The 14675-nt window shown below is 53.0% G+C and overlaps 2 protein-coding genes across 14 annotated transcripts in view; one reads left to right on the top strand and one right to left on the bottom strand.

Moving 5' to 3' along the window:
* Positions 1–6295, bottom strand: part of LOC138242441 (uncharacterized) — a 28425-nt gene extending 22130 nt beyond the window's left edge. For 3 of the 13 annotated variants that reach the window (XM_069197963.1, XM_069197964.1, XM_069197965.1), the window contains exons 1-5: positions 3846–4105; positions 1893–1931; positions 1709–1747; positions 1525–1563; positions 1341–1385 (exon numbers count right to left, since the gene is read on the bottom strand). In XM_069197963.1, coding sequence (XP_069054064.1) covers positions 1341–1385; positions 1525–1563; positions 1709–1747; positions 1893–1931; positions 3846–4071 — 388 coding nt within the window. In that variant the 5' untranslated portion in view covers positions 4072–4105. Of the gene's footprint in view, positions 1–1340; positions 1386–1524; positions 1564–1708; positions 1748–1892; positions 1932–3845; positions 4124–5736; positions 5937–6095 lie in introns of those variants that run through there. The other 10 variants (XM_069197955.1, XM_069197956.1, XM_069197966.1 and 7 more) reach the window with 8 other exon arrangements.
* LOC138242625 (uncharacterized) lies at positions 5840–12731 on the top strand. The gene is made up of 14 exons (XM_069198171.1): positions 5840–5915; positions 6428–6466; positions 6612–6650; positions 6796–6834; positions 7164–7202; positions 7716–7754; positions 9004–9042; positions 9188–9226; positions 9556–9594; positions 9740–9778; positions 9924–9962; positions 10099–10137; positions 10908–11036; positions 12637–12731. The coding sequence occupies exons 1-14, from the start codon at positions 5840–5842 to the stop codon at positions 12729–12731; spliced, it is 729 nt and encodes a 242-aa protein (XP_069054272.1).
* Positions 12732–14675: the final 1944 nt, after the last annotated feature.

Raw genomic sequence — 14675 nt, 5'->3', positions numbered from 1 at the left:
CGCTGCCTCAGTGACGTTTTAAAGGGGGGCGTGGCCGGAGACCCTGGTGGGCAGGCCATTCAGGATCCTTCAGGGGCATTGACAGAGCCAACCCAGCAGACCTCTTCTGGCTGAGGAACACGGCCCCTCTCGAAAATTGGCCTGCTTGTTCCCCACCCCCACCCCCCTCTGTGTACAGAAGGGCCTCCTGTCCTGACTGGAGGAGCTCACCCAGCTGTGTCTGGAGAGAAGCCAGGGTATCGGCTTCAACCACATGGACTGGGCGGCTTGTTCCCCACCCCCACCCCCCTCTGTGTACAGAAGAGCCTCCTGTCCTGACTGGAGGAGCTCACCCAGCTGTGTCTGGAGAGAAGCCAGGGTATCGGCTTCAACCACATGGACTGGGCGGCTTGTTCCCCACCCCCACCCCCCTCTGTGTACAGAAGAGCCTCCTGTCCTGACTGGAGGAGCTCACCCAGCTGTGTCTGGAGAGAAGCCAGGGTATCGGCTTCAACCACAGGGCTGGGCAGCTTGTTCCCCACCCCCGCCACCCTCTGTGTACAGAAGCGCCTCTCGCTCCCCGTTTCCTACTGTCGCCCTGTGCTCCGTGTTTCGCTGTTCCTTCCGAAGAGATCCGGGGGGGGTGGGGGTTGACTTGGTCAGAGACCTTCGGGGACCCTGAACACTGGGGGGGGGTGTCATGTCCTGTAGTCTCCCCTGTTCAAGATGAAAGACTCTTGGTTTGGAGGGGGTTTAACCGGGGGGGGGGGGGCGAAAATGGGAGTCCGTTCCGGAAAGCAGATCAGTACGCGGTGAAGAAAGAGGAAGCGCCGTTGAAGAGCAGCTGGCGAAGCAGGAAGTTTAAATAGAGGCTCCGCCGCACCGCAGGGGCTAAAAATCGCACATGCAAATTTCTCCTCAACCTGACGCGGCCGAGCTGAACCCTGCTTCCCCCCGTGAGGTCGTTGACACCCAACCCCCCCCCTCCTCCACCGCCGCGGCGCCACGTCGGCGATGGTGCTGCCTCAGAAAACGTGCCGAGAACGGCCATCCGAGCGCTCGGAAATCGACCCGCCTGCCTGCCCCAGGCACGACGAGTCGAGCCGCCGCCGGCGGGGTGCCGGGATGCAGTGGGCGACCGGCGCCACTCCACTCTGCCCCCGACAGTGACAGTGACAGTGACCACTCCTCCGAAACAGTAAAGGGGACCTCAGTCCTGCTCGCGTCTGTCAGCCTGTGTCGTAGCTGCAGAAGGTTGAGACAGTGTGATCACGGGACACAGGGACAGACACTGAGGGACAAGACTCTCATCACACCACTATAGTAAGAAAAACAGCAAAGTGGACCTCAGTCCTACTCACTTGAGTTCAGGTCTGTCACAGTTCCATTAGCTGTACAATCTGTATCTGAAGACAGAGGAGAGTCAGGGAGCTGAGTGATCAGACTGGACTGTGAAGACAGTGTGATCACAGACACTGAGAGACAAGACTCTCATCACACCACTATAGTGAGTAAAACAGCAAAGTGGACCTCAGTCCTACTCACTTGAGTTCAGGGTTGTTGCAGTTGCATTAGCTGTAGAACCTGTATCAGAAGACAGAGGAGAGTCAGAGAGCTGAGAGATCAGACTGGACTGTGAAGACAGTGTGATCACAGACACTGAGAGACAGGACTCTCATCACATCACTATAGTAAGAAAAACAGCAAAGTGGACCTCAGTCCTACTCACTTGAGACAGGCTGGGGTGAAGTTGTATCAGGTGCCGAACCTGTATCAGGAGACAGAGGAGAGTCAGAGAGCTGAGTGATCAGACTGGACTGTGAAGACAGTGTGATCACAGACACTGAGAGACAGGACTCTCATCACATCACTATAGTACGAAAAACAGCAAAGTGGACCTCAGTCCTACTCACTTGAGTTCAGGGTTGTTGTAGTTGCATTAGCTGTAGAACCTGTATCAGAAGACAGAGGAGAGTCAGAGAACCGAGAGATCAGACTGGACTGTGAAGACAGTGTGATCACAGACACTGAGAGACAAGACTCTCACACCCAGAACACACTGATCTCACGGGCGTCTGATACTACAGGAGGAATTGGATCCTCAGTCCTAACTCCCGCTGGGCTGTGGCGAAGGGAGAGGGCACGTTCTCCCGACAGCAGGGGTGGGAATGACGTCGCTCAGCAGCGAACGGAAGCCCTTGCAGATCTACATGCTGGGTCGCGGGTTCGAGCCTCCGGTCGGGCTCTCTGCTGCCGGGGGGGGGGGAGGGAGGGCGGTTCGAGAGACGCAGAGAGAGGGAGAGAGAGAGAGGAAGTTCTCTCTCCAGGGCTGCTGGTCTGTTCACAGAGCCTGTGGCTCAGCTGTACCTCAGTCCTCACGGGCCCTGATCACGCCCCTAAACACAGATCTCCCGATGAGCGGACGCGCTAACGAGGGGAGTGGATCGCCACTGCTCGTTTGCAGCCGCCTGCTCTTGAAGTATCATCCCCTGCCCCCCTCTGAGTTCCGATGTTCTGTTGCTTCTGCCTCTGGCTGACGTTTTCCCGAGTGCTGTCAGAACTGTGGGTAAAAGCCCATTCAGCCCCTAGCCCGTAGGGGTGCTGAACACGGGCTGTGAACGCTGCAGGATTAGTTCAGACCAGGTATTTGCCCTGGGGTCGGTTGGGCGGGACCTGCGAGTGCGTTTCAGGCCTGAGGCGTTGTTCTTCTTTCATGTCTGTGACGGATTGTATGCTGTGTGTTTTGACTAGTTGTCATGTTTGTAATGGGGGACGCCTCAGACAAATTTCCACTTGTAGTGGACAATAAATCTACTCCACTGTACTGTACTTTACTCTACTGTCCTGTACCTCTACTGTACTGTACTCTACTGTCCTGTACCTCTATTGTACTGTACTCTAGTGTCCTGTACCTCTACTGTACTGTACTTTGCCTCTAGTCCTGTAGTCCTGTACTTAACTGTACTCTACTGTACTGTACCTCTACTGTCCTGTACTCTATTGTACTGTACCTCTATGTTACTATACTCTGCTGTCCTGTACTTCTACTTTACTCTACTCTACCTCTACTTTCCTGTAGTTCCTGTAGTCCTGTACTTAACTGTACTGTACTCTATTGTACTGTACCTCTACTGTACTGTACATTACTGTACTGTACCTCTATGTTACTGTACTCTACTGTACTGTACGCTATACTGTCCTGTACTCTACTGTACTGTACTCTACTGTCCTGTTCTCTATTGTACTGAACCTTTGCTGTACTGTACTCTACTGTACTGTACGCTATACTGTCCTGTACTCTACTCTACTGTACTCTACTGTCCTGTACTCTATTGTACTGTACCTCTGCTGTACTGTACAATACTGTACTGTACTCTACTGTATTGTACCTCTTCGTTACTGTACTCTACTGTCCTGTACGGTATACTGTCCTGTACTCTACTCTAATGTACTATACTGTACTGTACTCTACTGTACCTCCATGTTACTGTACTCTATACTGTCCTGTACTTTACTGTACCATACTGTACTCTACTCTACTGTACTGTACTCTATACTGTTCTGTACTCTACTGTACTATATTGTACTCTATACTGTCCTGTATTCTACTCTACTGTACTCTACTGTCCTGTACCCTCTTGCCTGGATTACTGTGCGACCGGAGGCTCCTGGCGTCCCACCTCCCTGAGCTGTGGGCCCAGGGTGCCAGGCGGGACCCGAGCCCTAACCCGGTCGCCACTCGAGAAACGCGGCTTCACCCAGCCACGACTCGGGAAAGAGGAACGAGACCCCCCCCACCGTGGCAAAACCGCGGGAGAACGCGCAGACTCCACCCAGACGGATCCCAGGCGGTCAGCCTCACTCACCTGTGGCGGCGGCGGTTCCCAGCAGGAGGGGGACGAGCACGAGGAGCCCTCTCATGGCGGACCGCCCCGAGCGCAGAGCCAGCGCACTCTGGCTTCCAGAGCCGCGGGATGCTGCGTGTGTGTGTGAGAGAGGGAAAGAGAGAGAGAGGGAAAGAGAGAGAGAGAGAAAGAGAGAGAGAGAGGCAGTCAGCACACGCCCAGAGTGGGGAGGGCGAGGCTCTGCCATCCCCCCTGGGTTTCACGCGTCAGGAAGAAGAAACCGTCCGCGTTGCTGGTAAACCACAGCCCCGCCGACGGAAACAACAGGCAGAGGAAGGGAAGAATCAACACAAACCGGCAGCTCTGGCCCTGATGTCTCGCCAGGCCAGCTGGTACTCCAGGGGTCTTTAAAGCAGGGCTGTCCAGTCCTGGTCCTGGAGGGGTCAGTGTGTGTGTGTGTGTCTGCAGAGTCTCCAGGGGTCTTTAAAGCAGGGCTGTCCAGTCCTGGTCCTGGAGGGGTCAGTGTGTGTGTGTGTGTCTGCAGAGTCTCCAGGGGTCTTTAAAGCAGGGCTGTCCAGTCCTGGTCCTGGAGGGGTCAGTGTGTGTGTCTGCAGAGTCTCCAGGGGTCTTTAAAGCAGGGCTGTCCAGTCCTGGTCCTGGAGGGGTCAGTGTGTGTGTGTGTCTGCAGAGTCTCCAGGGGTCTTTAAAGCAGGGCTGTCCAGTCCTGGTCCTGGAGGGGTCAGTGTGTGTGTGTCTGCAGAGTCTCCAGGGGTCTTTAAAGCAGGGCTGTCCAGTCCTGGTCCTGGAGGGGTCAGTGTGTGTGTGTGTGTCTGGAGAGTCTCCAGGGGTCTTTAAAGCAGGGCTGTCCAGTCCTGGTCCTGGAGGGGTCAGTGTGTGTGTGTGTGTCTGCAGAGTCTCCAGGGGTCTTTAAAGCAGGGCTGTCCAGTCCTGGTCCTGGAGGGGTCAGTGTGTGTGTGTGTCTGCAGAGTCTCCAGGGGTCTTTAAAGCAGGGCTGTCCAGTCCTGGTCCTGGAGGGGTCAGTGTGTGTGTGTGTCTGCAGAGTCTCCAGGGGTCTTTAAAGCAGGGCTGTCCAGTCCTGGTCCTGGAGGGGTCAGTGTGTGTGTGTGTGTCTGCAGAGTCTCCAGGGGTCTTTAAAGCAGGGCTGTCCAGTCCTGGTCCTGGAGGGGTCAGTGTGTGTGTGTGTCTGCAGAGTCTCCAGGGGTCTTTAAAGCAGGGCTGTCCAGTCCTGGTCCTGGAGGGGTCAGTGTGTGTGTGTGTCTGCAGAGTCTCCAGGGGTCTTTAAAGCAGGGCTGTCCAGTCCTGGTCCTGGAGGGGTCAGTGTGTGTGTGTGTGTCTGCAGAGTCTCCAGGGGTCTTTAAAGCAGGGCTGTCCAGTCCTGGTCCTGGAGGGGTCAGTGTGTGTGTGTGTCTGCAGAGTCTCCAGGGGTCTTTAAAGCAGGGCTGTCCAGTCCTGGTCCTGGAGGGGTCAGTGTGTGTGTCTGCAGAGTCTCCAGGGGTCTTTAAAGCAGGGCTGTCCAGTCCTGGTCCTGGAGGGGTCAGTGTGTGTGTGTCTGCAGAGTCTCCAGGGGTCTTTAAAGCAGGGCTGTCCAGTCCTGGTCCTGGAGGGGTCAGTGTGTGTGTGTGTGTCTGCAGAGTCTCCAGGGGTCTTTAAAGCAGGGCTGTCCAGTCCTGGTCCTGGAGGGGTCAGTGTGTGTGTGTGTGTCTGCAGAGTCTCCAGGGGTCTTTAAAGCAGGGCTGTCCAGTCCTGGTCCTGGAGGGGTCAGTGTGTGTGTGTGTGTCTGCAGAGTCTCCAGGGGTCTTTAAAGCAGGGCTGTCCAGTCCTGGTGCTGGAGGAGTCAGTGTGTGTGTATGGTACAGTATATACAGACACTCCTCCTCGTATAGACACACACCCCCTGCCCACACACACACACACAGGGGCAGCAGCAGGCTGTTGAATAGGAAGTGGTGGGTCCTTCTGCGGGTCAGTCTGAGCACAGAGCTCCCTGCAGCACCATGACAGCAGCCTCCGGCCTCCCCCTCCTCCTGCTCGTCTCTCTGGGCTGTGTCAGCGGGACTCTCCAGTTCGCAGGTGAGACCCTCTGCAACACCACTGCGGGGGTGAAAATAAAGACACAGAGGCTCTGTGAGCAAGCGTGCGTGACTGGACTTCTCTGAAGCATGCAACAGGTAGCGCGTGAGCTGGCAAGCGTCATTAGGAAAATTGGGGAAAACTCTGCTCTTTCGTTCATTTTTGTAGAGATATACTAACCTTTTTTTTGTCTTCTTACTGTCCGCGGAGGTTGATATTGACGGTTCGACCTTCACTTTTCAAAGCAGACAGGAGGACAGGAGCCGGGGGGAATTAAGTAGTCATTAAGAAGTAGTTCTTTCCACCAAGAGTGGCGGGGGCGTGGAACAGGCCGTCACCGTGAGGTTCACCCCCTCGGCCTCCGTTGGGGGGGGGGGGCGATTCGGTGTCGGCCCGGCAGTCCGGAAAGACGATACGGAGGCCGCGGGCCAGTACAGGAGCCAGCGTGGGGTAGGAGAAGTGATCTGGAGAGAGAGAGAGACTCCCTGACTCTCCTCTGTCTTCAGATACAGATTGTACAGCTAATGGAACTGTGACAGACCTGAACTCAAGTGAGTAGGACTGAGGTCCACTTTGCTGTTTTTCTTACTATAGTGATGTGATGAGAGTCTTGTCTCTCAGTGTCTGTGATCACACTGTCTTCACAGTCCAGTCTGATCACTCAGCTCTCTGACTCTCCTCTGTCTTCTGATACAGGTTCTACAGCTAATGCAACTGCAACAACCCTGAACTCAAGTGAGTAGGACTGAGGTCCACTTTACTCTTTTTCTTACTATAGTGATGTGATGAGTCTCTTGTCTCTCAGTGTCTGTTATCACACTGTTTTCACAGTCCAGTCTGATCACTCAGCTCTCTGACTCTCCTCTGTCTTCTGATACAGGTGTAACACCTTCTACAGCTACATCACAGAATGTCTCAAGTGAGTAGGACTGAGGTCCACTTTGCTGTTTTTCTTACTATAGTGATGTGACGAGAGTCCTGTCTCTCAGTGTCTGTGATCACACTGTCTTCACAGTCCAGTCTGATCACTCAGCTCTCTGACTCTCCTCTGTCTTCTGATACAGGTGTAACACCTTCTACAGCTACATCACAGACTGTCTCAAGTGAGTAGGACTGAGGTCCACTTTGCTGTTTTTCTTACTATAGTGATGTGACGAGAGTCCTGTCTCTCAGTGTCTGTGATCACACTGTCTTCACAGTCCAGTCTGATCACTCAGCTCTCTGACTCTCCTCTGTCTTCTGATACAGGTTCTACAGCTAATGCAACTGCAACAACCCTGAACTCAAGTGAGTAAGACTGAGGTCCACTTTGCTGTTTTTCTTACTATAGTGATGTGATGAGAGTCTTGTCTCTCAGTGTCTGTGATCACACTGTCTTCACAGTCCAGTCTGATCACTCAGCTCCCTGACTCACCTCTGTCTTCTGATACAGGTTCTACAGCTAATGCAACTACACCCCAGCCTGTCTCAAGTGAGTAGGACTGAGGTCCACTTTGCTGTTTTTCTTACTATAGTGATGTGACGAGAGTCTTGTCTCTCAGTGTCTGTGATCACACTGTCTTCACAGTCCAGTCTGATCACTCAGCTCTCTGACTCTCCTCTGTCTTCTGATACAGGTGTAACACCTTCTACAGCTACATCACAGACTGTCTCAAGTGAGTAGGACTGAGGTCCACTTTGCTGTTTTTCTTACTATAGTGATGTGACGAGAGTCCTGTCTCTCAGTGTCTGTGATCACACTGTCTTCACAGTCCAGTCTGATCACTCAGCTCTCTGACTCTCCTCTGTCTTCTGATACAGGTGTAACACCTTCTACAGCTACATCACAGCCTGTCTCAAGTGAGTAGGACTGAGGTCCACTTTGCTGTTTTTCTTACTATAGTGATGTGACGAGAGTCCTGTCTCTCAGTGTCTGTGATCACACTGTCTTCACAGTCCAGTCTGATCTCTCAGCTCTCTGACTCTCCTCTGTCTTCTGATACAGGTTCTACAGCTAATGCAACTGCAACAACCCTGAACTCAAGTGAGTAAGACTGAGGTCCACTTTGCTGTTTTACTCACTATAGTGGTGTGATGAGAGTCTTGTCTCTCAGTGTCTGTGATCACACTGTCTTCACAGTCCAGTCTGATCACTCAGCTCTCTGACTCTCCTCTGTCTTCTGATACAGGTGTAACACCTTCTACAGCTACATCACAGACTGTCTCAAGTGAGTAGGACTGAGGTCCACTTTGCTGTTTTTCTTACTATAGTGATGTGACGAGAGTCCTGTCTCTCAGTGTCTGTGATCACACTGTCTTCACAGTCCAGTCTGATCTCTCAGCTCTCTGACTCTCCTCTGTCTTCTGATACAGGTTCTACAGCTAATGCAACTGCAACAACCCTGAACTCAAGTGAGTAAGACTGAGGTCCACTTTGCTGTTTTACTCACTATAGTGGTGTGATGAGAGTCTTGTCTCTCAGTGTCTGTGATCACACTGTCTTCACAGTCCAGTCTGATCACTCAGCTCTCTGACTCTCCTCTGTCTTCTGATACAGGTGTAACACCTTCTACAGCTACATCACAGACTGTCTCAAGTGAGTAGGACTGAGGTCCAGTTTGCTGTTTTTCTTACTATAGTGATGTGACGAGAGTCCTGTCTCTCAGTGTCTGTGATCACACTGTCTTCACAGTCCAGTCTGATCACTCAGCTCCCTGACTCACCTCTGTCTTCTGATACAGGTTCTACAGCTAATGCAACTACACCCCAGCCTGTCTCAAGTGAGTAGGACTGAGGTCCACTTTGCTGTTTTTCTTACTATAGTGATGTGACGAGAGTCTTGTCTCTCAGTGTCTGTGATCACACTGTCTTCACAGTCCAGTCTGATCTCTCGGTTCTCTGACTCTCCTCTGTCTTCTGATACAGGTGTAACACCTTCTACAGCTACATCACAGACTGTCTCAAGTGAGTAGGACTGAGGTCCACTTTGCTGTTTTTCTTACTATAGTGATGTGATGAGAGTCCTGTCTCTCAGTGTCTGTGATCACACTGTCTTCACAGTCCAGTCTGATCACTCAGCTCTCTGACTCTCCTCTGTCTTCTGATACAGGTGTAACACCTTCTACAGCTACATCACAGAATGTCTCAAGTGAGTAGGACTGAGGTCCACTTTGCTGTTTTTCTTACTATAGTGATGTGATGAGAGTCTTGTCTCTCAGTGTCTGTGATCACACTGTCTTCACAGTCCAGTCTGATCACTCAGCTCTCTGACTCTCCTCTGTCTTCTGATACAGGTTCTACAGCTAATGCAACTGCAACAACCCTGAACTCAAGTGAGTAGGACTGAGGTCCACTTTACTCTTTTTCTTACTATAGTGATGTGATGAGTCTCTTGTCTCTCAGTGTCTGTTATCACACTGTTTTCACAGTCCAGTCTGATCACTCAGCTCCCTGACTCTCCTCTGTCTTCTGATACAGGTACAACACCTGATACAACTACACCCCAGCTTGTCTCAAGTGAGTAGGACTGAGGTCCACTTTGCTGTTTTTCTTACTATAGTGATGTGACGAGAGTCTTGTCTCTCAGTGTCTGTGATCACACTGTCTTCACAGTCCAGTCTGATCACTCAGCTCTCTGACTCTCCTCTGTCTTCTGATACAGGTGTAACACCTTCTACAGCTACATCACAGCCTGTCTCAAGTGAGTAGGACTGAGGTCCACTTTGCTGTTTTTCTTACTATAGTGATGTGATGAGTCTCTTGTCTCTCAGTGTCTGTGATCACACTGTCTTCACAGTCCAGTCTGATCTCTTGGCTCTCTGACTCTCCTCTGTCTTCTGATACAGGTGTAAAACCTTCTACAGCTACAACCCAGCCTGTCTCAAGTGAGTAGGACTGAGGTCCACTTTGCTGTTTTTCTTACTATAGTGATGTGATGAGAGTCCTGTCTCTCAGTGTCTGTGATCACACTGTCTTCACAGTCCAGTCTGATCTCTCGGCTCTCTGACTCACCTCTGTCTTCTGATATAGGTGTAACACCTTCTACAGCTACAACCCAGCCTGTCTCAAGTGAGTAGGACTGAGGTCCACTTTGCTGTTTTTCTTACTATAGTGATGTGATGAGAGTCTTGTCTCTCAGTGTCTGTGATCACACTGTCTTCACAGTCCACTCAGCTCTCTGACTCTCTTCTGTCTTCTGATACAGATTGTACAGCTAATGGAACTGTGACAGACCTGAACTCAAGTGAGTAGGACTGAGGTCCAGTTTCCTCTTTTTCTTACTATAGTGATGTGACAAGAGTCTTGTCTCTCAGTGTCTGTGACCCCACTGTCTTCACAGTCCAGTCTGATCTCTCGGCTCTCTGACTCACCTGCTGTGGTTGCAGCCGATATCCTGAACTAAATATGCGAGTGTGGTGCAAAAGTTCTGGCAGTATTTAGAAATCAAATAACATTTATCTTTATCCTTATCCTCATCTTGCCAGGATATCTTGTCTATCATAGTTGTCTGTAAACCCTTTCCTCTCTAATGCAAAAGATACAGTATTACACCTGTAATAATAACGCAATCAGCTGTAAACATCTTAAGTGAGCCTGTTGCATTTTTTATATATATTTATCATCCTCCAGCTGCCTCGTGTAGGAGGCGTTTCTGTACACAGAGGGCGGTGGGGGTGGGGAACAAGCCGCCCAGCCCTGTGGTTGAAGCCGATACCCTGGCTCCTCTCCAGACACAGCTGGGTGAGCTCCTCCAGTCAGGACAGGGGGCTCTTCTGTACACAGAGGGCGGTGGGGGTGGGGAACAAGCCGCCCGGCCGTGCTGTCGATGGCTTCAGTTGAGACGCCGCTGGGTGATGATCGATTCCTCGAATCGGTTAACTACAGGTGGAACCCCCCAAACGAGCGAGTCGGGCCTCGTACATTCTGGCTTGTGAGAGCTTGCGTCCTCCAGACCCCCCCGAGACTTTCGTACGGCCGGAGCTCAGACCGTTGGGTTGTCTTTTCTGACGGCAGGACCCAGAACGGACCCCCCCGCCCCCTGGTGCTCGGATCCCTCCGGCTGTCTGTCCTGGGTGGTGCGGCTCTCTCTCATGGCCGTCTTCTGCATCGTCGTCACCCCGTTACTGTATGCGGCGCACAGAGGTGAGCCTTGGGGTTGGGAGGGGTAGCATCTCCGGGCTGTAATACTGAGCTGATTGGCCCTGTCGCTTCCTGACCGGTCACTTCCTGTGACTCAGAAGCTGGGCCGATGTCTGATTGGCTGTCTCCATTGGAAAAGCAGATGTCACTTCCTGTGACACAGGAGCTGGGCTGCCGTTTGATTGGCTCTCTCCGTTGGAAAAGTTATGTCACTTCCTATGAATCAGGAACTGGGCCGATGTCTGATTGGCTGGCTCCATTGGAAAAGCATATGTCACTTCCTGTGTCTCACTGCACTGGGTTTGTAGTGTACAGTTAAAACACTGTAGTTTACTGCACTGTGAGTGTGTAGCACTGTACTGATCTGTACTGCACTGTGGTGTCGTGCACTGAGCTGCCTGCAGTTAAAACACTGTAGTATACTGCGCTGTGAGTGTGTAGCCCTGTAGTGATCTGTACTGCACTGTGGTGTCGTGCACTGAGCTGCCTGCAGTTAAAACGCTGTAGTTTACGGCACTGTGAGTGTGTAGCCCTGTAGTGATCTGTACTGCACTGTGGTGTCGTGCACTGAGCTGCCTGCAGTTAAAACACTGTAGTTTACGGCACTGTGAGTGTGTAGCCCTGTAGTGATCTGTACTGCACTGTGGTGTCGTGCACTGAGCTGCCTGCAGTTAAAACATTGTAGTTTACTGCACTGTGAGTGTGTAGCCCTGTACTGATCTGTACTGCACTGTGGTGTCGTGCACTGAGCTGCCTGCAGTTAAAACACTGTAGTTTACGGCACTGTGAGTGTGTAGCCCTGTAGTGATCTGTACTGCACTGTGGTGTCGTGCACTGAGCTGCCTGCAGTTAAAACACTGTAGTTTACGGCACTGTGAGTGTGTAGCCCTGTAGTGATCTGTACTGCACTGTGGTGTCGTGCACTGAGCTGCCTGCAGTTAAAACATTGTAGTTTACTGCACTGTGAGTGTGTAGCCCTGTACTGATCTGTACTGCACTGTGGTGTCGTGCACTGAGCTGCCTGCAGTTAAAACACTGTAGTTTACGGCACTGTGAGTGTGTAGCCCTGTAGTGATCTGTACTGCACTGTGGTGTCGTGCACTGACCTGGCTGCAGTTAAAACACTGTAGTATACTGCGCTGTGAGTGTGTAGCCCTGTAGTGATCTGTACTGCACTGTGGTGTCGTGCACTGAGCTGCCTGCAGTTAAAACGCTGTAGTTTACGGCACTGTGAGTGTGTAGCCCTGTAGTGATCTGTACTGCACTGTGGTGTCGTGCACTGAGCTGCCTGCAGTTAAAACGCTGTAGTTTACGGCACTGTGAGTGTGTAGCCCTGTAGTGATCTGTACTGCACTGTGGTGTCGTGCACTGAGCTGCCTGCAGTTAAAACATTGTAGTTTACTGCACTGTGAGTGTGTAGCCCTGTACTGATCTGTACTGCACTGTGGTGTCGTGCACTGAGCTGCCTGCAGTTAAAACGCTGTAGTTTACTGCGCTGCGCGGTGCTGTCGCGAGCTCTGCAGTATTCTCCATTGCGTCGTACTGGTTGCTGTGACGAGGCCACTCAGCCCGCCTGGGACGTCACGGCTGTCTTGTCTCGCAGACGACATCCTGGGGCTCCTGCATCGGCGGGGGGGGACGCGCCGGCCGCCGAGATCTGACCTCGAGGGGCCCGACCAGCGCGCCACGGACGTCTGAAGTCCGATCCGCGGCCCGCGGACGGCTTTCCCACCCCGCGCGCTGACGGGGCGAAGGCCGGCTCTCGAGAGCCCTTGCGAATAGAATAATAATAATAATAATAATAATTGCTTACACTTATATAGCGCTTTTCTGGACACTCAACTCAAAGCGCTTGACAGGTCATGGGGATCCCACTACCGCCACCAGTGTGCAGCCCCCACCTGGGTGATGCTCCAGTCCGCTCAGCACACAGCAGCTCTCAGTGGGGAGGAGAGCAGAGGGATGGAGCCAGTTCAGAGAGGGGGGGGGGTTATTAGGAGGCCATGATGGGTAAGGGCCAACGGGAAATTTGGCCAGGACACTGGGGTAACACCCCTACTCTTTTCGAGAAATGCCCCGGGATTGTTAATGACCACAGAGAGTCAGGACCTCGGTTTGACGTCGCCTGTTTACAGTCCAGTGTCCCCCGTCACTATACTGGGGCATCAGGACCCACACTGACCGCAGGGTGAGAGCGCCCCCTGCTGGCCCCACTCACACCTCTCCCAGCAGCAACCTTAGTTTTTCTCAGGAGTCTCCCCTCCAGGTACTGGCCAGGCTCACACACCTGCTGGGGCTCCAGTGGGTTGCCAGTTGTGAGTTGCAGGGTGATATGGCTGCTGGCTTGAAAAAACTCCGCCCTCTCTGGTGCCGCTCAGAGATTAAGCTTGCTTCCCCGCAGGCTCAGCGCCTCGGGTGTGCACTGCACGTTTACCTCTGGAAACGTTTTTTTCATTGCTGTATGAGAGGGCAGTAGGCTCAGACAAGATGGAGGGCTCCTTGGTGAACTACATTTCCCAGAAGGCCGTGCGAGAGTGTGTCGGGGAGGGGAGGGGGGGATGACTGGCCATCCTCAGTCACCTGACTGATTCGCTGTAAGACCATTGGTCGGGTGCTGGGGGCAACGGCGGGGCAGGTCCTCCGTGAGGCCGATGGTGGTGAACGAAGTCAGGTTTCTGAAACTCGGTCTTGTCGGGGGTCGGCGGGAAATTCGGAGAGGAGCCCCGGCTTCCGCTGCCGCGCCGCAGAGTTTTGATTCCTCACAGCACGCCGCAAATAAACTAAGCACTTCCTCCTGAGCTCCCTGCTGCTTCCTGTGTCTGTTTGGCCTGGACTTTGCCCGGCCGGGGTGCCGGGCTTGTGATCGTGGGATGGGCCGAGCCAGCGACAGGGAGACCCTTTGGGTCGTTTCGGACGGGACCCCCCGCACACCTGGGAGACACACAGTGATCGTTCTGCCCCAGTAACCCCCCCTGGGAGACGCACAGTGATCATTCTGCATCTGTAACCCCACCTGGGAGACGCACAGTGATCATTCTGCACCTGTAACCCCACCTGGGAGACGCACAGTGATCACTCTGCACCAGTAACCCCACCTAGGAGACGCACAGAGATCATTCGGCACCAGTAACCCCACCTGGGAGACACACAGTGATCGTTCTGCCCCAGTAACCCCCCCTGGGAGACGCACAGTGATCATTCTGCATCTGTAACCCCACCTGGGAGACGCACAGCAATCATTCTGCACCAGTAACCCCACCAGGGAGACGCACAGCGATCACTCTGCACCAGTAACCCCACCTAGGAGACGCACAGAGATCATTCGGCACCAGTAACCCCACCTGGGAGACGCACAGTGATCATTCTGCTTCTGTAACCCCACCTGGGAGACGCCCAGTGATCATTCTGCACCTGTAACCCCACGTGGGAGACCCATAGTGACACTGTAGAATACACACAATACACAAAAAACACATCAGGAGGTGTCACACCGTCACCCCAGTCCGTGGAGGAAATGCAGAGGGCAAACAGAGGTTGTGACCTCTGACCTGAGTGACTCTCCCAGGGCGCTGGGCGCTGCTGCAAGATTCGTCTCCGGGGGAGACACGGGGCTGCGTGTCAGTTCACAACACCGCAGAGCCA

This window comes from Lepisosteus oculatus, chromosome 14 (assembly GCF_040954835.1).
Source record: "Lepisosteus oculatus isolate fLepOcu1 chromosome 14, fLepOcu1.hap2, whole genome shotgun sequence".
Taxonomy (NCBI): domain Eukaryota; kingdom Metazoa; phylum Chordata; class Actinopteri; order Semionotiformes; family Lepisosteidae; genus Lepisosteus; species Lepisosteus oculatus.
The sequence above is the reverse complement of the archived record's forward strand: the minus strand, read 5'-3'. Positions and strand labels throughout refer to the sequence as shown.